We start from the raw sequence: 23,682 nt of genomic DNA on the forward strand, positions 1-23,682 counted from the left end.
TTTTTCAATAAAAATAACAGAAACGTCATTGATATTTTCAAATTGCCACGATTCAGACTGTTCACTGGGTGCAAGCTGTTGTTTGAAAATTAATGTTTACCTCTTTCCTGATACTGTGTTGTCGAGATGGGTACACTTGCCATTAGTGTGATGGAGACACAATACATCTGTTGTTTTTGCCGATGTATTTAAAGCACATAAAACTTTGCACACCCCAAGAAATAAGCATCATGGCGTTTTGGTCTTGGACATTATGACCCAGATTAATACACTGTACATGACAGCAAAAATTATCATTTCTTTCATAAAGCAGTATTTGAAGGCAAACATAAGAGTGGAATTATTCACCTTTACAACCATATTTATAGAGGGAGAAAATGACAGGTTAAAAATAGTATAACTGAAAAATTATTAACTACAGTTTAAAGTCAAATTTCTGATTTTGTTTAATCTTTCCAAAAGACGTCCTTGGTACATTTTCTCTTTCTTTCGCTTTGAAAACTTTGAAAGCCAAAATCGCAAGATGTCTGTCAAAAATACTTTCAATCAAAATGACATAAAAAGTAAAACCTTTGGCATCTCTCTATAATTCAGGATGATTTACTGTATAATGAATTAATTTCACCCAACACAGCCTTCACTTACAAAAACTGTTCAAGTTGCACCTTTTCTTCAGTGATCACAAAGGTTTCTCATGGTTCCATTTTAATCTGTAAGTAGAAATAAATTCATCTGATGACAGGTAAAAGGGGAACAATGAAGGCCATATTACCTGCAGTTATAGCATGAGCTCCAGTTAGCTCCCCGTTAAAGCCGTTCTCCCTAGCAGTGTAAGGGGCTGTTGCCATGTGGGCTCCACCAGGCTGGCAGGTTCTGAAGGCTGAAGCAGAGTAGCCATTGGCTCCATGGGTGCCACCAGGCTCCTGTCCTCCTGATGGGTCCCACTGGGGGGTACCGTCTTCTGGCTGTCGACCGTCTGCCATGCTGATGCTAGCAAACAATTGGGGAGGTTGGGATGGGGTTTCGACTTCTGGGAGAGAGACAGGAGGAAATGGGGGATGGAGGTGAGAAGGCGAGTCATGATCAAAACTCAGCAAGTCTGTGTTATAAACTGCAATGTTCGCAATGTTACATAAAGGGAAATGAACAGTGCACAGACCAGAGGAGGCTCTAAGAGACGCTGCATCAGTCACATTCACAAATCTCTTTTTGTTAGTCCTAATCCCCCGCTGCAGCTTCACTGAGCTTCGCTGTCAACAATTCTCCAAGTACACCTGTGCTACCGTGAGTTTGCGTGTAGGTGGTGAATCACTACTCTTGGATGTTGGCCGGCAGATGACAACCACTGTATAAAACCCAATTGATTTGTGTGTGTGCCTGTGTAATCCCTCATAGAGCCAGTTGGACAGGTGGAAATCACAACTGGTTGAAAATTAATAGAGCAGTCCTTGGGTTTTTGTGACTCACTCAGGGTTGAGGGTATTAAAGGAAGACTCTGATCAATCACCTAAGATCCAAACCAGCCTTCGAAAAATTGAATAAGGTAACCGCTGTGGCACTATTATCTGAAAATCCAATGGCAAATATCCCAGATAGATATGTTGCATATACTAGAAGGATAATGTGGTCTGTACAAAACATATTTTCAGTGCAATGTACATAAACTCAGGGGCTTGCATTTCTGTGAAATCCCATGCTGAATGCAGACTATTAAGTCAGAGAAGAGCTAAAGCAGAAGGTGGAAAAACCGATAAGCCCATACAATCACCTGTGGCAAGGATAGGCAGGAAGATTCAGTGGGCTTGTGTACAATATTGAGCAGGTGACATAACAAATTATGACAAATTAATTAAGTAGTGAATGTGAGTTACTTATACTCTGGTGCTCTGGCGAAGATAACTGAGGTAGTCAGATAATGAATTTGACTATTCTATCATCATAATTTAGTTCCTGTATGTTGTTCTACTATCTTAAGGATTATTTGAGATATTTTCAGTCTCACATTGACAGTAAAAACACACTCAAATTTCCTTCAGTCTAACTGCAAAAAGATAGAGTCTGAGGTACACAAAAGGTCTCAGTGGTGGTATTTAGAGGTGGTAGATGGAAGCAGCAAGCCGTGTTGTGCATAAGGGTGTGTGAAGGAGCAATTTGTCATTTGGCTCTGCAGTCCACAGAGATCCTGCGACTGGGGAAGTCCAATGGAGAAAACAAGAGCCAATTACTGCAGTCTAAGGCACTACTAAACTGAGCACTACACACTGCACCCACAGAACATCCAATTCTACTGATACAGAATTCAGAGAAAACAGAGGAATACCAATAACAATCAAGGGAATACTAAGATCTCATAGGTAGAAAGAATGAAAGGAAATATTTCAATATACTGTCTTTTGTGTTAATGAGTACGGTAATATATATGCAAGTAGGATTACAAATATGCAATTAACAATAAGCAGCCATTTTTTTTATGAATTGTTTTTGTAAAAAATAAACACTAAAATCCCAATTTGGAAAAATGCCACAAAAACAAACAACAAAAAAAACAAGACAGTGACAGTTTGAAGTCAGGTTCATATTTTTTTATTTTCGTCCTAAGTTCATTTATTAATATTCATACAATTTAGCATTTCAGACCTGTAAAACCTTCTTAAAATAGTTGGCACTGGGGATATCCAGTGCAAGCTAAAATGTATATGTTAAAAAGCAGTATCCATGAAAGGCTTAGACTTTGAGGATTAAGGATGGGGAGAGGATCTCCAGTTTGTCGACAAATGTGTGAGAAAATCATTGAGCTGTTTAAAAACTCTGTTCCTCAAAGAACGTTTGGAACGGATGTGCGTATTTCTCCCTCTAGAGCGCATATCATTTCATTTTAATTGAAACAATTTGGAGAAATTTCAGTGCACAAAGGGCAAGTGTGCAAGCCTAAGCTGAACACCTGCGCTCTCCGATCCGTTCAGAAAGCGCTCTGTGAAGACATTCATCAAACACATGGGGAATTACTGTGATTACTGTGGGAAACAACAGTATGGAGTTACATTCACGGATGCCAATTAAAACTTTATTAGATGTTGAAATATTTCACTGCAGGTGATGCTAAATGATCATCAAAATTAGTAGGTTTTATCCTCTCGGAACCACAAATGTCTATAGGAAAACTTTTGCAGTATGTTTAGTGTTGTAAGTTCTACATTTACTTTACTTTTATTTACTTCTACATAAACTCTCTGTTGTCATATGCATATGCATTCTTCCTGGAGTCTCTAAGACTGACTTTATCCTCCTTACCATCTCCAGGCTGGCACTTTGTGTTGTTGTTGCTACATAAGAGATATTGAAGGTTGTGTCTGAGGCTTCTGGTGCTTCTTTGCTCCTGGTCTCCCTAATCCCACCAGTCTCTCATTTTGTCTATCTAGGAAGTCACAGTTTCTCTTCATCTTGAGCATCAGTATTTTGGCTGAGCTAAACCTTTAACCCAGCACAAACTTCCTCGTCATAAATGTGTTCAAAAAAATTTTAGACTCTGATTACTCTATGTAAGAGTTCCACAGGCTTAGAATAAATTCAAATCTTCTGGTGATGTAACATGACATTGTAACCATGGGACCTGTGACACAATCCAGTGCCAAAATCTGGCAGATTTATTTATTTAGTCATTAATGCGAAAGCTGCTACCAGAAGCCACACTTTGCTGTTTTATGTTAATAATAGTCAGGTCCGTATATCTAACATTGAAGTATTGTTTACTGGGTATTTGAACTAATGTATTAGGGTTGGGCAGAAAAAAAAAGGGTTTAAAGTCAGAAATCAAAGGAGCTTTGCATGTCTCAAGTCTGGACATCCATCCATCCATTTTCCACACCTGCTTTATCCAGTTCAGGGTTGCAGCCGGGTGGGGCTGGAGACACAGAGACAAACAACCATTCACACTGAAACTCACTCTTATGGTCACTTCAGAATCACCAACTAATGTAACATGTATGTTTTTGAATGTTGCGAGGAAGCTGGAGTACCCAGAGGGAAATCCACGAAAGCATGGGGAGAACATACAAACTCTACACCTAAAGGTCACACCTGAGATTCGAACTGGGATCAATCTTGTTGTGAGGCAACGGTGCTATATTCAGAACAGTGCATGAAATCTTCAGAGACTCGCACAACACTGCACCTCAGTTACAGCTATACAAAAATGCCCTCCGTTTCTGCCTGAGAGGACATATTTTAGACTGCCCATTCATTGTCATGGTCAGTGTCCCAATTCAAGCCTCCTTGGAAGAGCACTCCCAGTATTAGAAAGATCATAAAATATAAAAGTAAGGCTGCTGTCCTGATGCTGTGTCTACGTGCTGTCTGTCTGGTGATGAAGGTCACTTTGAGCTCTGTGGCTGATTTCCAGACCCCGTAACATCCCTGTGACTGGTGGCCAGGCTCAGGGTGTAAGCGGTGGCCAGTTGAGCAGTGCATAACATGATTAGTACGGGCTGCTGTATATTTATGGGTTCACTGTTGTATAAATGCACCCGCTCCATTTTCTGGGTTAAAACCTGACACAAAACAGCTAAAGCAATGGCTGTAATGCAACAAACTACTTCAAAGGACAAGACACCAAATAATAACAATATGTGAGATGGAAATATTATTTAGATTCTGGGTGACTCATTAGATAGAAGGTCTGTGTAGCTGGCAAAAATCTTGGTACGCTGCCATGTGGGGGTGTTGGTTGATGCTGATTGGCATGCTCTATGTGGCAGGGGAGAATGGAGTTGATATAAAGTGGAAACCTGCAACTCTTTAATGTGCAAAGGCACCAAACTGATATTAAGAACCAGTGATCACAAATGTACCCCAAGCTGGTTCCGCTTGCATTGGCAGCAAATTAGGAAAAAAAGAAAAGAAAAGAAAAAAAGACTTAATCGAACACACCACAGAGACTATGTCCAACTGCCAGCGAGGATTTATCATCTATGCCTTCACAAAAGGAAATACCAGTGCAGTGGGGGGCGCAACTGTGTTTACAGTACAGTATTCAGAAAGAGAAACCGAAGGACCAAGTAGGAAAAAAAAAACAGTGACAGAGCAACATTTGCTTACTATCACACCATTTTCCAATGCTCACCTAAGAAGTTTGTGTATTCTACAAAGATATGGCTTGCGAGACCTTTGCACCAGAAGCAGCGTTGGTAACAATTAGCCTGTTGGTTGTAGAAAAATATAGGAAGAATTAGATTTGAAAGCTAAGGATAAAGCGAACCAAGTGGGTGAAATGATGGATTCTCAAGCTGCGCGAATCATCCAATCAGAATGATCTGTCTCAGCGATAGAACCGATATCGTCTGAACAGGCGGAATCGGCTGAACAGAAACACTGATGGCACCTGACAGCGCAGATTTGCGACAATGTGTAACACAAGAGAGGCATACTGTACATTCACAGATGCTCCAAATGTTTCAGACAGCCAGTTGTCAGCTTTGTGTTTCGGGGCCTGAACAGTATTGTTATATTGTATATCATTATCTACATTTCTGAGCTTTTTGTTGTCTCACTGACAACCATCATGTTGCATTGTGTTAAATGAGGACAGCAAAAACACACAAAAAAAACACAGGCTGAAGCTCCATCCCTTGGTGCTTTTAATTGTTTTCTCCAAAGTTATACTTTTTTTGATGAATTTGTGGAGAGAACATGCTATGTTTTGATATCTAATTAGTCTGATTAATCTGATGAATTAGTATGAATAGATTTATTGCTTGTTTCTAGTGGTTGACAGATATGGGCAGAAAAAAATACTACGAAGCCATCGGTAACTACCATGTTTTAGTGTTATGGTGAAGAAATCCAGTAAACACATCAGATGAAAAGCCCCTCTGGGTGTTCATTTGGGTTATAAGTACTATCCTATTCAGTGGCCCAAATCATTTGAAATAGCACTTCTTTCATGTCTCCTGTGTGACTTCATCAGATACTCGCTCATGCTTATCAGAGACCCAGGGTTTTATTAATTACTTTTATTTGATCATGTTTTTTCCTTTGTCACCTGCCTGTATGTGTAAGAAGAATGTTTTGGGCATGCCTTTTTTCACAACCACATCCATCCATCTGCCTTTGTTTAAGAACTGCTAAAAGGTATAAAATAGGTCGTATAATAAAATAATGGGTGCATGTATTTCACTACAAGGTAACATTCTCCTAAAGTAGCAAAACAGCACCACTGGGGGGGCTGTCTTACTTGTATGATAGATTTATGATCCAAAAATGTGTATTATGATCAATCAGAGCAGTTGCTATGCAACACATATATGCACTATGTACAGCAGAAGTATAATCTGTAATAACTGCTCTTTTGTGTACGAAAAAACTCTTCTATAGCTGCTAATGTGTGTTGGGGAGATCGGGGTCCTCACAGTGAGCTTTATTTCCTCCAACTCTGTCTGAGTAAAATCTGTTACTCAGTGAATAGGCTTTTTCAATAAGGGAAGGTTGATTGGGCCATGAAAATGAATGATATTACTCTTTTTTATGTTGTTCCTGATTTGTATTAATAATTTAAGTTTATGTTGTATTCTGTTGCATTCATGAGCTTGTGTCTTATGTCGTAAAAGCTGAAAGCTTAATTTCAATAAAAATAGTATAACAATATAGTAGCACTTTTCCCATCTGTATTTTCGCTTTAAAACCCAATCCATGCAAAATGGCAGAGCTGTTTTAAATAGAAGAACTGCTGCAAAGACACACCACTAAAAGCTGAGTGAAACAAACACACACACATATACAATTGCTTTATCACTTGGCCCTCTGTGGAATGCTGAATGTGTAACGTGGGCTGTCCATTTAGAGACTGGGAAGTTTTAAATTTTGATTTGGTCTGCACTTTTCATTCCTCACATAGCAAGATGAGCTTGGTAAAGTGGAATTGTTTGTGAAAGGCTGAAAGCATCTGTTCTATTCCTTGGTTACTGGTTACAAAAAATGAAAAAATTAAAATTACTTTTAAGTTTTGATTGATTTCCAACCTCTTAACTTTATCTGTCAACAACACATTGTAAAAAGTTGTAAAATTGCTTTGTACCTATGTGACTCTTTTTAAAATATGCTAATTGCGGTGTAAGTTCCCTTTTAAAAGGCTATTTTGTACTGCTTAGGACTTTTTATGAACCAGCATAAATGATTTTTGCTTCACAAGTCATTAGTAGGCGCAATGCTAATTACAGGCTGTCCCTGCATCTCCTCAATATAATTACAGCAATTAGTAAAGCAAAATCTAACAGTGTCATCACGCAGTTATTCAAAGTTTCCTGAAGATTCTTTCAAGCTGTACATTTTGGTATTCTAGTTTCAGCCATTTTTTTATACATACTGTTTTCCAGTATTTCAGTGCAAAAATGTTCTACAATGTGTGTCCAGCTTAAAGAGATGAAACTAGACTGATAATCTCTCTATAAGCACATCAGCCATAAAAATTCTTGCCAGACAATGCAACCACCAGGCTAATTAAGCAGTCTATTTTTCATTTCCATGGCTCTTATCTACTTCCTTTCTTGTGTTGTCTGATTTCATAGCACTTTCGATATCTTCCTCCCACCTGTTATTTTTTTTCCTCCTTTTCCTCCTACTGACACTGTTCTTCCTCCCACTCACTCCTCCGCCTTTCATTAGGCTTCAGCCCTCTCCTCACTGCGCTCTCCATTGCCTCATCTCCCTCCTACGATCTGAGCACTTTACATGCCGCCACCCTGCTGTCTGTGTGTGTGTGAGAGAGTCACACAGATGCGGCATTGCAAGGCACTCCTCTGAGGGCCATATCGCTGCAGGAGCCAGAGAGTCAGAGAATGCAATGCAAGTTCTTGTGTCTCCTAGTATGATTTTGTATGTGCTCATATACACTATGTTCAAACGTTAGACTCTGGCTCGAAAGCAAGGTCACATGTATTCTACAAGCTTGAAGGAAAAGGCTGACATTTTGGTAAAAGCCCAAAATCATTTTTAGTCTGAATCATTTTCAGCTTTTATTGCCTTTTATTTGTTATTTTCAACATTGCAAAAGAGTTGGGACAGCTAATTTTATTTTTAACAGAAATTTAGCAGGTGCACAGCAAATGCTGCTTATAAGGCTTTACACCACATTATTCTAAGGAAACTAGGTAGGAAAACATCTTGAGGACTTAGAAAATGACCACACTGCGCATTTGTCAGACAAAATGTATTCAATGTATATCATATTAGAGATAATAAAGGATTTTGTTTTATTATCAAGGCTCGTAATTCAAGAATGAATTAAAACATTTTTAAAGGTTTAATTCAGTGTTGTCAAAGGGTGTTCACTCTCGCCCTCCTGTTCTACTTATTCACACAAATCACAGTTAGTACAGCTGAGAATAATCCAGAATCTTTATGGCAGTTGCGGCCACAAGGAATTGTGAGACGGAATTATCTCTTTTCTTCAAGAATACACCTGTGGTTGTTCTATTGCAAGCCAAAATGTCTTTACGTCAATGATATATTTTGTTTATACTGCGCAGTTCTATCCTGAGATTTGTTAGGAGTTCTAGATAAGCCAATAGTAGGTGATACAGTGCATCACAAGAAGTTGTTTTGTGTCTTTTGGGCGATACTATAAAGCTGTGACTATGCTTGCCGAATTGGTCATTGCACAAGCGAATTATGACCTCAACATAAACCCATAACGGTCTTCCTGCACAGTAGGTGTCACTACTGAGAAAATGGCACCACTACACAGAAAGAATAGCACTAGAAGAAGTGTCCAGAATGACAATATGCATGGACAAATTTAACTACACGGTTTCAAATAGGTTGTTTCACTTTTAAGCATTTTTTTGTTTTTGTAACACTTTCAAAAATTGCACCATTTTGGGTTTTGACGGGTCGAGTAGGCACCATCTCACACACTCTTCCCTGTAGCTCTTTCTGTTTTTAAAAAGCATGTCTTTTTGCTAACCCTTACTGAGTAGTATTATTTCCCGAACTGAAAAAGTTGCTGTTGCCTAAACCCAACCAAACACTGAGAAAAGTAAAGGTCTAAAATTTCACTGCCTATCGCCTTATCATCTCCCATTGGCTCGTTCATATTACTTCTGAGAGTCATTGGGACATTTGCTCCCCACATCAGCTATTATCGCTTCCAGCGCATAATGGCCTAAACTCAAAAGCCCACTTTGTGCTTGTCTCTGAGAAGCTAAAGGTTTTTACGAAGCAACCCATTCTCATTCACACCCAAACTGTCACCAGTGACCATATGATGTTCGTTCAGAAGCCAAATTGAATTTGCTTACTAATCTTGTACTTTTATCAAACCTAAATACCTTCAGCTCTCACATATTAAATTTACTGTCATCACAAGTTCTCATAGATACTGTTGTCCCATACTTTCCTGTTCATTGTATAAATTCACATTGAATGGACAAAGAAAACTCGACCCATATTACCAAATTATTTACAATACATACCATTTGTTTTTTTTTCTCCATGACAATATCGTTTCAATATTTCAGATCACCTAAAAAGAGTAGGAAATGTCTACTATCCACAAGCTTCTAGGCTCATAATTAATATCTTTTTACAAAATGTGACTGTATTTTTTCATGTCAGCAAATCTTGAAAGACTTTATCAAGTTATCAAAAATGGAAAAATATGAGTTTGGAAGGATTAGCCAGTGGGAAAGTTGACCCACTCTTTGTATCTTTATCTATCTGTACCATGCACTTTTTTTGTCATGTGACCATTATTTTGGAAGCACCCATGTTTTCTGCCAGACTGTAAAAGAAGAAGCACATGGGAGGGGTACTAAGCAGTTTTCTTTAAAAACTGTTCTTGGCTCATCATTAGTTAAATTTGAATATATATCAGATGTAATGACTGTTATGAATATATACATATATACATATATATACTAGATTCATCATAATTTTGCAAAAGAAGAATGGGAAGAGAAAAAACATCTACTGATCCTCACATAGATCCTTTTCTCTACCGGCAATAACTGACCTCAATACCTGTAACTCTCTTTCTGCAAGCACAGAAAACACAGCAGCCATGAAAGCGTGACTGCCTTTCAGTGGGTCTTGGTGCTGATTGTCTCACTAAAGCAGCTCTTCTCTTCCCACTCACTACCCACTTCCCACTCATAGCTTCTAGCAGCCTGCACTCACATGTACATCCACCCACAGAGTCATTTCATCTGTGGAGGTAGCAGCCATTCTTTTTGTCTCTCTCCTTTCTCTCACTGTAAATTTTTTTTTTTTTTTTTTTTTTCTCTGGCAGATATTCATCACATCTCAAAGGTTTGGGACACATACATGTGAGTCTGAACAGGATTATGTTTGTGCTATATACGGTTTTGGCTTCATTCAAATATTGCTGCATAGCCTCATTGCTGGTGCTATGAGCAACTCTAACATATAACACAATATATACATTGCTTTTCAAAATGGTGAGAAGTTAACATACCTCTCACATCATCATATTTACAGCAATCAATGGGAAGAAGCAACACAGGTTTTCTATTCCTAGAATGCAGTCAACAGATCTGCCAACACATGCATATGCACATACAATGTTTTTTTGTTTTGTTTTTTTACCTCTGTAGGTTGTCTGGGCCTTTGGTGAGTCAAGCTGGATTCAAAGAATCTGTCCCAAATTATCACAAAGTTGATGTCAGAAGAACACTCTCAGTAGAATAGCCAAGGGAGACAGTGTCCTAGTTGAACCTGTTAATTAACAAAAAGAGGATCAATACTTTCCTGAATTGTTATATAACCTGTATTTGTCTATCCTAACAGCCCTGATTTGCTTCTCTGGGGAACAGCAGGAGATAATGCTTTAGAATTCTTTGGCAGTGTTACAAAAAAAAAATAAAAGAATAAAGTAAGAAATTAGTTAACACGTCACCTCCTGGGCTTAAGGCACCATTAAATAATGTATGGGACAATAATTTATCACTAAACATGCAGTAGGCAGCTAAAATTGGTGGAATATAACAGCCATGAAATATATCCTGCCCGCAAGGAATGCAACAAAACAAAAAACATCAGGAAATTCTTCAAACAGTTTGAATAAAAACTGAACACACTCAACTTGATGAGGTAGATTATGATTTCAGAGCTGTTGTATAAGCTCCAGTTGTATTAAATCAAATACAAAGTAAAACTGGTGAGCGTAATAAATGATCATTCACAGTGGCAATCATTTAAATATGAACTCACACAGTTTCATGTGCCATTTGATGGTTTGCACACCTCATACAGATGCGCACAAATCCCTTAACTTCATGGAAAACCAAAACCGGAACAGTATTTACATACATTTAGACGAGCTACTGTAGCACCATAAACTACCATTTCAGTTAAACACCTTTTTTTCCCCTAAACCTAAACAAGCAGTTGAAAAGACTAAACAAGAATCGATGATGGTGTTGCCTGCTCATCAGTAAACATTAATTGACTTCCGGTGGTGGAGCTGTGGATATGGGGTTTTAAAGGTATGTTGCTGATTGTTTAGAGATGACCAACTGTGTTCAGAATTTAAAATTACTTTAGTTTTCCATTAAAGTGCAGCAAAAAGTAGATCAAAATATAATTTTCAACTTAACATAATGAGATAAAAAGATGATAATATCAATGGGTTTCTCACTTGCTCATGAGTAACAAACCACTCTAAGAGGCATGCACGACAAATAATGTATGTTTATTTTTATGCAACTGTAAGTCGCTTTTATCCAAAGCGACTTACAGTTGAGTACAATTGAAATGTACTGTAGATACTTGTCGGCACATCTCAAACTTTTGTATGTCTTTTGTAGTCATAGTTGTAAAACACATCGATAAATAGAATATTTGTTTTTGCTGTTTTGCTTCCCCCTCAATCTGTGGGTCCTGCTCTTATGTGGGAGAATTGTCCATCTATAATTCTCTCTATGACAGGCTCTACATTAGTCATGATGGTCATAACCCTAATAAATAAACACTGGCTCTCCAAAAAATTCTTTGTCATTAAGATATTTGAAGGTCTTTCCAACATACTGTACTGGATCTGAAAACACAAGTCAAATATTCCGATATTTATTAATTCATTCCTTTTTTTATAAAAAAAAAAAAAAAAAAAAAAAAAAAGGTTATATGGAGCACAAATGAAATATTTCACCATTATTTGTCATTTTGCTCTTAGCTCTCTGTTTCACTTTCATATTTTCTGCTAAAATCCCACCGGTCCTATTTGAACCTTTTAGATTCCTCCTCATCTTCCTGTCACTTTGGTTATCATACGTACCCGTAAGCATTGTGTATCCTAATAGCCAGTGAACATCTTCTGTTATATTAATCTGCATATGTTCAAACTGAGGACTGAATTAGGTGATATAACAAACCAAGAACATGTTCAAGTGTTATAAATCATACATGGTCCACACTTATATAGCAGCTTTTAACCTTGGCTAAGTCCCACAGAATGTTTTACAAGCAGTCATTAACTCACACACATTCATACAGCACTCCTCCTGCAATCCTCACACACCGATGAGCACTCCCTTGGGAAGTATCTGGCTCAGTATCTTTCCCAAAGACAATTTGGACATGTGGAGGGGTTGGAGCTCAAACTGCCAACCTTAAAATTGGTGAAGCCTTGCTCTAACGCCGCTGTGACGGTGAAAGAAGACATCAGAGAGCGACGACATCATTAGGTTTCAAAATGTAGCTGCCATCTCATCTCCTAATTAACACTGTATGTCAACAGGCAATCACCTAATGCATAAAGATGGGGAGAAGAGGCTGTACTGTTATGGCAAACACTGCAAGGTATTAAACACTGATTTTGTAGATGTCTTTGTTATGTCAACTTTACAGTAACCAAGATGACATAAACCATAAAAAAACATGGACACAGCATAATGTAGTAGGCCAATTGACCAGACTTAAAATATTCAGCTTTATGTGTCATATCATCTCTATGACAGCCTAATACACACCTATTTAAGTAAATGTCAATCTTTTCTAACACTAGCAAAAGAAAAATAACATCTGTAAGGTCTGTAGTTAAGCTTATTATCTGCTGGCTTCAGCTTCCCACTCAATGAACAAGAGTGGTATCAGCCTTTTATGGAAAGTTGCGGAGAAAAATTTAAAGGATCTCTTTAAAGAAACAAGTTCCCTTAACAGTACATTAACAAATCTTAATTTGACTGTCGCTACGCAGCAGAATGATGACAGCTGGACAGATAGATGATTATATTGTCTGATGGCATGAGTGGGACTCACATCCGTATTTTTTAACATAAAGTACTTTTTAACATAAAGTACTTTTTAACATTGAGTATGAACTTTTTTGCTGGTGTAAAGTTACAGTCTTCTTAATCTTCTTATTTTAGAGACCAGTTTTACTTCGCCAAGCTCCTCTCTCCATGACTTCTGCTGTATCTTTCTTAAAACATCGTGCCTCCAGCTTCATATATTATACGCAGTTCTGCATTTTCTATATGCAAATATCTACCTCCTAATAACAGCATTTTCTCAACAACTATAATGTTACAAGCATGAAAAACCAGTCAGCTCTTACCTCTACCAATATCCACGGCTATCAATGCCTCTGTAATAATATTACAGAATGCACTCTATTATATATATTTATTAGCATAGAGATTGCATGCTAACGAGGGCAACTGGGTGAGTCAGCAGTGACACAAGCATTTTCTTCAGCGTATAACAAGATGTGTCCCAATGTTCTTATATCACACTGAATAAAAAGGGGAAGTAGGAGCTGTGGATGAGAGAAAAGAGTTGACACAGGAGATGCTAATACATTCATTTAAAAAAAGGTGAGTAGAAGCCTGATACTGATGATCAGGCTCCAGCTGCACCTTTAAAAAAAAAGAATAGTCAAAAAACAGAATAGTCAAAAAACAGAATCTGTCAACGACATTTGTTTAAATCACTGAATATGACTAGTTGACCAGATGTACAAACAAAATGCAAAAATGTATGTTAATTTCAAAATATTAATTATGTGACAGTGCTCTTTTATCATGTTCTCAATAAAAATGAAAATGTGTTCATTTATTTTTTGGGGGGGCTTTTATTAGATAGGACAGTGTAGAGAGACAGGAAGCAGGGGGCAGAAAGAGGGGGAACAACATGCAGCAAAGGGCCATCCGATGCAGGACTCGAACCGGGGCGAGCTGCAGCGAGGACTAACCTCTTGTAGATGAGGCGCCTGCTGTACCCACTACGCCACAGACCGTCCCGAAAATGTGTTCATTTAACATTTCAAATGACTATTTTGAAAGCTTTTAAAATATGTGCCGATTTCTCAGTATGAGTTATTGGATGTCTGGTTCTCATGTGCTGGGGTGTTCATATAGAATAGCATAACAAATCACCCAACTGCCCTCCTTGTATGTAAGGTTGGTAAAAATACACCATGAGTTATCACCACAAACTAACAAAAACTAATAAAGAACATTGTTTTTCTCTTTTAAAAAGCCTGAATGAATGACTTCCTGTTACGCTCTGGCAAAGTATAATCTCAAGTGTCAGTGCAACAAGTCTGACAATGTTAGTCAAGCTTTCACTGTTATTAAGCACTGTCATCAATTACTTTATTCTGTTGTCATACTCTACACAAAATTGAAGGATAAGAGTGGCTGGAGTGAAATAAAAGTCAGCCATTTCACAGTAGAAAATACATTTTGATTCCTTGCTCCAGCTCTGCAACAGCTGCAGGTCAAATGTGAGTCATACATCAGACGAGGGCCTTGGACAGGCCTCTATGTCCTTTGTGAAAATGCAGGATGGTTCACTGCAGCATATATTACACCGGGAAACAAAATATGTCAGGCAGAAGACACGTCTTTGATACTCTGTACTTAATGAAGCAATCAGGGGTAAAAGCTGTTTTGAGTTTTCTTTTGTGTTACAGGAATGCAAACACGTGAGATACCCTTAAGAATGGAAAAAATGATCGATTACTACTTTATATGGGCAGAGAAAAAGCTTGTACACGTCTGTATAAGGAGGCCCATGATAAGATAGACCAGGCTGCCCTTCATGATAAATCCAACTTTAATTAAATCCAGCCAAGAGTTTCCAATAAAAATGCAAATGAAATGCCTTGAACACAAATGTCTCATGATTAACTGAGAGAAAAAAAAGAGAGAAATAAAGAAACGGGAATAGGTGAATAAAATTAAAACAGTGATGAATGACGTCAGTCAGGAGAAAGAAATAGCCATGTCAAGAAAGCTCTTGAGCCACAGTAATGTGGTCAACTATAGGAATGACTTCACTTTAAAGTGGTTGGTGCACAAAAAACAGCCATGACTGACAGAAACCTCATTTGACACATTACAACACCTCATTGAGCATAATTACTCATACAGCATTACAAGTCATAAATGTATTACATTACAAAACATAATGTGGTCAATATAAATTAAATCTGACTGGATTTTTTTTTTTCTTTTTTAATGGAAACCTTTTCACTTGCCGTGACTCTCAGTGAGCTCATGTATAGTGTGCTCATGGATAGCAGGTAGAAATATTCTGGTAACTCTACCGCCTTCTCTGACTCACTCAAAGTGGGGGTTTTTCTTCATGTTCTTAAAAAACAATCTTCCCAGCTAAAAACCCATCACCTGCTGTCAAAGAAGAGCATATCACTCAGCTACATGACTGCAAGCTATAAGACTAGCTACATCTGCTGTGGGGCCACGAATAACAAGCTACCTGAAGGCTTTTCAGTAGAACTAGAGAGATGCTCCACAGATTAGCCAGCTAGTCTGCTGCTCACAATAGCAGCAGACAGTGAGGAGAACATCATTATCAACTCATTAGCTATGCAGTTTTCAAGATTATCTCTTCTGGCAAAGTTGGAGCTAATCACCAAAAGATGACCGAAACCAAGCTGAAAATAGTGGAGAAAATCAAGACTTTTGCGAAGTAATACGACTCCACCAGCTATACACGGTACCCCTGGCATGGACTTAAGTTGATCTCATGGGTGGGATTGTTTGCCATTTGGAAATACAAGTTCTCCAATTTAAAAAGTTTAGCCAAATTAACCCATCACCATTTTTCAAGTAATGCCATCATCAAACGTTAAGTAATCAATCATTTCTCGGGCTGCCATGCCTGCTGCTTTAATACTGACTGCCTTGTCCATTGTAATGTACTTTTTTCTTGTTTCAAATAAAACATGGCAAGCATTTCTTAAAAATGGTGTTCAAATCTATCATTAGTAACCAGTTAAGAATCAATCTACTTGTACGTGATCACTGGTAACTGGTGCTTGGCTTGTGTGTGTGCTCTCATACTGTGTGAACTCAGATGAGACGAGTTGGTTTCGTGTGGTCAGCTGTTTGCATCCTGCTCCACTGTTGTCATTTTGTAAGTGAATGTAAACACTGTGTAACGGTGTGATCATCAATCAGGGTGTTTTGTATTTTCCCCCAAGAAATGTAGCTATTTTCTCTTTAGTAATATATAGATTTAGTTTCTAAATGGCACTACTTAACTTTTGATTTAGAACTAGAACGATTAAAGGATGCTTTTTTCTTCAGACAGTTACATGAAAGGACAGAAGTTTTGTTTTTTGTTTAATACCCTAAAGAGGGAATGTGGGCCAAGGTCAAAGAGTCACAGTTTGCTATTCAATGGCTCCCAGTCACATGTCTTGAATGGCTGTCGAAGCTGAGAGCCATTGACGCGTCTGTTGATGTTATACATGCTTATTTCTAACAGAGGAATTGTCTGTCAGACCTCCACTGCCCACATGATTACACATCAATATCACCACAGTTGTTTCTATTGTCTGCCACTTGAAAAATGTACTGTAAACAAACTGTAATTTGCTCAAGCCGTTTATTTACACATCCAGACACAAAATGTGAAAACTTACACTCCAAAAAGATTGAAATTATTTTCTAACTGGCCAACCATACTTCTATCTTTCTTTGGTACCTACTCCTACCCAAACATTAATTACTTTAGAATTTTGTCTACCTTTTAGAAAAATTTAGGTGAATAAATTCAGTTATTATCATAATTTCAAGCAAACTAAAAATGAGAAAAATTGTTCTGTTGTCATCATGGTGTGATGTATTCAATAACTACTGTACAAATGTGAGCCATCTATGAGAGCACATGTACACAAACACATTATCTACAAAGAGTTTCAGAAACATCTTTTAAAGCTACCCTCATCTTCTCCGATGTGAAATGGCTTCTGCTCTTTCCTTATGCAACGTTGCACCACACACACACACACACACACATACACACAGTCTGATCCCACTACCTGATCCTACAAACACACACACATACTGATTTTAGCTTACACACACAGTGAAAGTGCTTTGTTCTGTCTCCTGAGACTGTGCATCCAGCAGTGACCTGTCAGTCCACATTTTATGCAATCTGGAGGGGTTGGTGCATTTGTGTGTGTGTGAGTTTGTTTCAAGTGACCAAGCTTTACCCCTTCAACAAAAAAGCAGCTCATGTTTTGTGAATGGGCCTATGTGAAGCGTGAATATGCTGATTCTTTGAGGACTAGCTATGGATTATTCAGTAATGCTGTAAGGTAAGCTCCTAGAAAGTTTTATGGTGAATCAATTGGTTATGTAAAGCTTTCATTTTTAATGACAATGTGACCCATAAGCTAAGGCCTTTAGGCCTGCAGTGTCAAGACAGCTATTTTGGACTGGACTGTGGTTCAACCTGCTTTTATAACCATGGAGACTCTTTAAAGATTCAAAGGGCGACAATTTTGGACAGAAAATTTGTCAAGACTTCAGTCCTCAAAGTTCTGCATAACTATCGAGAAGATAGCCATGAATTTCATGGCTAATCCTCGTCCTAATGAGGTTGACATTTTATTTTTCTGTTGTGAAATATTGCTTCAGACACTGGAAAGATTGCCAAGATATTGGTTCATAACATAGATTTTACCCTCAGGATGAACTGTTGTGACATTTCCACTAGTGCCATCCTAAGGTCAGCACTGTAAGTTTTCCAAAGCTTTTGTATACAACAATAAGCACAACGCCAGGCTGATGGTTGTATCGCTTGTTTGCACTGTCATTGCATACATGCAATAACATGTAATGGTAAGTGCTTACGCTTCAGAGCTGGTCTCCCAGCTTTTCCCACATGAAAATTCCTTAATTTATTTCAAGCTACCCAATTATGTCCATATGACAGCTTGCAAAGAGCAATATTAAATGCAATTGATTCTTAAACTAAAAAAAATCTGTGCTATTCCACTAAATTTTCTCAGAGCTTAAGCTGGGGAAAGTGATTAGTCTTCTATATTAGCCTCACATTTATCAACCCTCTTCTCATTAACCTGTTCTCTCCTCTATTGAAAAGGTAAGAATGCATGTATGCGTGTGTGGGGGAGAGATCGCACATACCCCACCTCCAGCTTCTGGAAAGTCACATCACAGAGTGCATATTCCTGCTATTGAGTTTTAACAAGCTTGATCTAAATAAAAAGAAGCAGCTTACTGCTTCCCACGTCGACTTTTGACTTGCTATGTCAGTCCTGACGTCCTTGGCCTACTGTATGTTGTGACATCTACATTCAACTGTGTTTATTTTGGCCACGAATACTTATAAGGAGGTAAGATGGTGTTGAGGGAAGCTTTAATCTGCCAATAACCTTGGAAAGAAAGATCCATCCCAAACATTTCTGCAGTGCTTTCACACCTCTATTTCGCTCTGTCTTGTAAATGGTTAGAATTGGGCCTTACTTGGTTAGGGGTTAAAAAATACACCTGGTTAGGGGTTACATATTTGACTATCTTCGGTTCAGTAGTCCTTCTGTGTCACATGGATGATGCTCTACACTACAGTATACAAGTAACTAGTGATATGCTGCCACTTTAATGTTTTTAACCATGGATTGTGGAATTACTACATGTTGAAGAAGTGGTAAAAAAAAATATAGACAAAAATTAAAAAGTGTCAAATGGTCATGGGGCTGGATACTAAAATGTCATATCTACATGTAGATGACCTACTACAGCAAAACCCAGAGCGTTATTCTTAACAGCATACTCAGCTTTTAAGAAAATTAGATGTTAAGAGTATTTCAGGGACTTCTGATCACAAATACTAGAGGCTTTGGGCACAATGAATGCCAACATAGTCAAAGAAGAAGCTGGACTCCTTTGTGCTCTACCACGACTACTGTTGATTTCTAGATTTTGAACATTTAAAACAAACTGCACTCTCAACAATTTGTGGATGTCAATGAAGCTCATGGAGAGAAGGCTACAGATATGCATTCATTTGTGCTCATAAGAGTGTCCTTTCAAGCGTGTGAATTTCTTTAACGTTTTTTTTTTGTTAATACCAGTATGTATAAGGACCCTGACAACATAAGACCGAAAAAGGAAAATCAAAGAGCCTGGTAGCTGAGTGAGATCAAAATGAGACCGGAGAGAAGAAGATGGAAAGATGCAGAGGAGGGATAGACAAGAAGAGAGAGACTAGGAAAGATGGAAAATAAAAGAGTCTAGCCCGAGGAGTGGTGGGAGTCTGGGCCATTACATCACTGCTGCAGTAGCTGACAATATGAACATTACTTTCTCCCTCCTTGTCTCTCTCTCAGAAACCACCAGTGAATAACATACTGTTTCAAATTGATCTTTTATTTGCTTTATTATGTGAAAGTTGATCAAACCTGTTAATTAAAAGCAATATTCCAGGTTGTATCTTTCGAACATAATAAAGGAAACAAGAAATACCCTTTGCAAGGCCTTCTATCACAAAAGCGGTCTATTATTTCCTAAAACGTTACCCCATTGTTTTCTCTTTTGTTGCTCATCTGAGTTTCATCTTGATGTTTAAAACTTGATCGCTAAATACATGGAGCTAAAATGTAGCCATGACATATCTTAGAAACCCACTCCTCGAATAAAAATGCGGCACTGACAGTCACATATAGACTCTTGGTTGAAGATCAACAGACAGTCCAAAAAAATGTAGATGATCATCAGGTTATAAGCCAAAATACTAGTTAGTGGTGGTAGTCAGATTTGTTGTTTGTGTTTGAGTAATCAATCAATTTACTGCTGAGCTGAAGCAGTCCAAAATGGCTGTGTTCTGTTATGCAGTTCCAGTGCTCACTTTCTCAAGAGCTTAGTATAGCAATGTTTTACTTCACGAAAAATGATCAATTTCTTCAGATACAAGTGCAGTGCTTTTTTTTTTGTTGCATATGCACATAAATGTGCTTGCTGAATAGGCCAGTATAAACTGGATAAATAAAAACTAAAATTTTGGGAAAATGTCCCTCCAAACATCTCAGTCGAGGCCCCTTAAAACAAATAAAGCTAGATATTTAAAAAGGATTTAAATTAAAGAAATAGTGCTGTGTGTGTGTTATAAAGATCTTAAACTGTGATATGTTACATTTCCATTTTGCTTGTAATAATCAAAGTGGGGCATGACCAGGTCAGGATTACCTGCAACAAGCTTGTGTTGTGGAGGGTGAGGGGCAAACAAGGAAGGAGAGGCTAAACAAACAGGAGAAGGTCAAACAAACCTGCTGGGAAATGCCACTAACGGTTTCCCTCACGAAGTCAGCAGGAGTGAGACGGAGGGAATGCTCACAAGCTTTCACATCAAACACTCTCATTGGGCCTCATGCAACAACCGTTCGTACGCACAGATTTGTTCTTAAGTCGTGCGTACGAGTGATTTAAGAGAATTTGTGCATTCACCAATTTTTTCATATTTTAAGTTTTCTTTCAGGTACGAACAGAATTTACGAGTGATCCAGAGCTGTCGTAGGAGTTCCGTAAAATAGTCCGCTGTTATTCCAATCAAGTTTGCTTGACTAATGGATTGTATATTTAATTACTTTGAAGCAAACATAAATAAATATATACATTATACACCACAATGATGCTGACATTATTCTGTTTGATTTAAATTATGCTCTAATTGAAGGTTAATTTGACTCTGTATATAACAAGGTCAATGGGAAGTGTAACCAGCGGCTGACTTTCTACTTTTGGATGCCTTAGTGCGTCAGGCTCTTGGAAGAGACGTAGCCTCTTATGGTAGTCTTATATGGTTTTATTTGGGGCGTGGAGTATGCAAATTTACTATCCTCGTGCACATGCATACTTAAATACGCACGGGTGGCATTCATCATTTACGCAGGTCGTTTACACACTTTTTCCGAAGTTAAGAGCGTTTGTTAAATCTGACGTGGCGTGTTCGTACGAGACCTTCATACGAAAAAATAAAAATACGAAAATGTTCTTGCATGAGGCCCATTGTGTTTAAATAGACCCTTTCATCTGAAAACTGACAAACATCACCGTGCTATTTCATAATGTTTCTATGTCAGACCTGTGAAACTCATACACAAAAGATGAATGATCCGTATTGATTGCAAAGTTACAATGCTGTCACCTGTGGCTAATGTGAATAAAAAGTTAAGAGAAAAAGCTTTGTCAGTGCTTGGAAAAGAGATGGTCGTGTTAGTGGATTTACCATGTATTCAGGCCTCTTTTCTTTTAAAAATCTTTGTTTTCTAGATTTAATGTAGGAAAACTCTGAGGTGTATTCAACCTACGTTTAATCGAGTGTCATCAGAATAACCTAAAAAAGCTGCACTTGGTCATGTCCCCAGCAACACACCCAGTTTAAAGTAGAATCCTTTCCAAGGTTTTTGATATTGGCATAGTACAGACATTTAAATGTTCTTGTCTTCTACATCACATTTACATGCCAAAGCACACTATCTACTTGATTTGCTTTGACATCAAAACAACTCAGCTCCATGAAGAGCAAGTTAAATAATTGATGTTTGATGTAAATATGTTGGTATTTACTTCAAATGAAAACTGTAACTGCATCCATCTCAAGTGTTAAATGGCCATTATGGGTAAACTGTATGTAGCCATTACTCATCAAACCCAGGTAGTTTATGCTGCCTCATCCATAAAACATAATAGAGCAAAACAATCTGAGGTTGGTGAGGTCATCGTTGTCAAGATGGAATGTGAGACAATTAATATATTCATCTTTTGATTTGTCACTTTATTTTGACAGAGAGGTGACCAGACCCGACACCAAATATGCATTTGGACAAACTATGTAATTATTTAGTGGGGATAATGTGACTGTCCACTCTGATGTGATGCTGCCCAGAATAATTCCTGTCTGGGACTGTCTAGACATGTCCACACACACAAACCACAACAGCCAGTGTATTTGTATTTGCTCATGGGTTCACATTCATGCATTCAAGTGCACAAATGCACATTCCTGCACAACAGAGAGAGATATATATGGGTTTTTTGTGCTACTGGTGCTATACTGAGAAAACAACGGTGCTTATATGCACAATGACGCAGCATCTTTGCAGCAGCACCCAAAGGTGTATGCAGTAAGGAGAGAGGAAGGAGACATAGAAAACAAAACAAAGAGAGAGGGGGAGCAACTCACCTGGCCAGCTGAAATGATGCTTGCGACTCTCAGAAGAAAGAATGACATCCGAGACCTGAAGGGAGGAATGAGAATAAGGTGGGAGACCAGAAGGGAGGGGGAGAAAAAAAGGGGAGAGACAAGGAGAGATTAGACTTGGCTGCCAGTACTTTGGTGAGTGCAGTGGCAGGTGGCACCTGAATCAGCGCGCACACACAAACAATCAGTGTTTCTATGATAGTTAAGGGGTGAAAAAAGGCAGAGGTGAGAAAATAGCAGGTATTAGCTGACATCAAAAAGTCTGACCAATGGTGGTTTGCAATCAGCTGAGGACAGAAAGTAAGCCTTGTGCTGGGTGGTAAAGGTAACCAGAGAAAAAAAGAGAAAAAAAAAAACAGTCAGAAAATAAAACTCATCTGTTAGAAAGTGTGTTTCTGTTAAAACCACATGTGCATGTGTGTTAATTGGACTGCAGCCACAAAAACTAACAGGTATATTTACTTCCCTGCTGCTCCCTCCTTTCTCTCTCATACACACACACACACACAGACACACACATGCACAGTGTAAATGCTCCTGAAAGGATAAACACAACATGTAAGGGCATTCATCAGATACACAGTTGCTGACAAGAGCAGACACACACTAATTGGCTTTAGCCTAACAGCCACAATGTGAACATACCAGTACACATTCACTGTGGGCCGACTGTGGTAGCAGAGGGCTGTCTCAATCATGAAAATCTAGTTTGCTATTATCTGTCAAACAAATAACTGCATTTATTGATTTAATTGTGCTTTTCTAGATCAATAATTGAGCAATAATTATGGGAACCTTCTAAGCTCAGCAATATGGTTGATGAGGCAGATAGACACATTTTGCCAGAAATGCAGCAAATAGGTGCCTTTTTGCTGCATTTGCTGTAAACTCTAAGGCATTAGACTTTGAGTGACCATGATTATGCAAGACCTCAGTACAGTTCATGTGAGGTAACTGTCTTCATGAGAGGGGATTCTCAAGGCTATGATTGGACGGCATTGTTACACATGCCCAGAATACTTATTTCTCATGACAATCATCTATGTAGTTCCCAATGTGGACTGCAAGATGATACTGGTAGACTGTGTGTGCACACGGTGTTATTTTCTGAACACATCAGGCTATCTACGAACCCCACAAGGCTGAAGCAAGAATTTCTAGGGAGGAAGAACTACAGAACATGCTAAAGTTATACAT

At 38.3% G+C, this 23,682-nt stretch overlaps 1 protein-coding gene across 9 annotated transcripts in view; it reads right to left on the reverse strand.

Annotated features, from left to right (window-relative positions):
- map2 (microtubule-associated protein 2) overlaps window positions 1-23,682 on the reverse strand; it is a 93,491-nt gene that overhangs the window by 36,285 nt on the left and 33,524 nt on the right. For all 9 annotated transcript variants that reach the window (XM_075479859.1, XM_075479857.1, XM_075479858.1 and 6 more), the window contains exons 2-4: window positions 22,468-22,522; window positions 10,597-10,725; window positions 773-1,030 (exon numbers count right to left, since the gene is read on the reverse strand). In XM_075479859.1, coding sequence (XP_075335974.1) covers window positions 773-983 — 211 coding nt within the window. In that variant the 5' untranslated portion in view covers window positions 984-1,030; window positions 10,597-10,725; window positions 22,468-22,522. The remainder of the gene's footprint in view (window positions 1-772; window positions 1,031-10,596; window positions 10,726-22,467; window positions 22,523-23,682) is intronic.

The sequence above is a fragment of the Odontesthes bonariensis genome, chromosome 12 (assembly GCF_027942865.1).
Source record: "Odontesthes bonariensis isolate fOdoBon6 chromosome 12, fOdoBon6.hap1, whole genome shotgun sequence".
In the NCBI taxonomy this organism is placed as follows: domain Eukaryota; kingdom Metazoa; phylum Chordata; class Actinopteri; order Atheriniformes; family Atherinopsidae; genus Odontesthes; species Odontesthes bonariensis.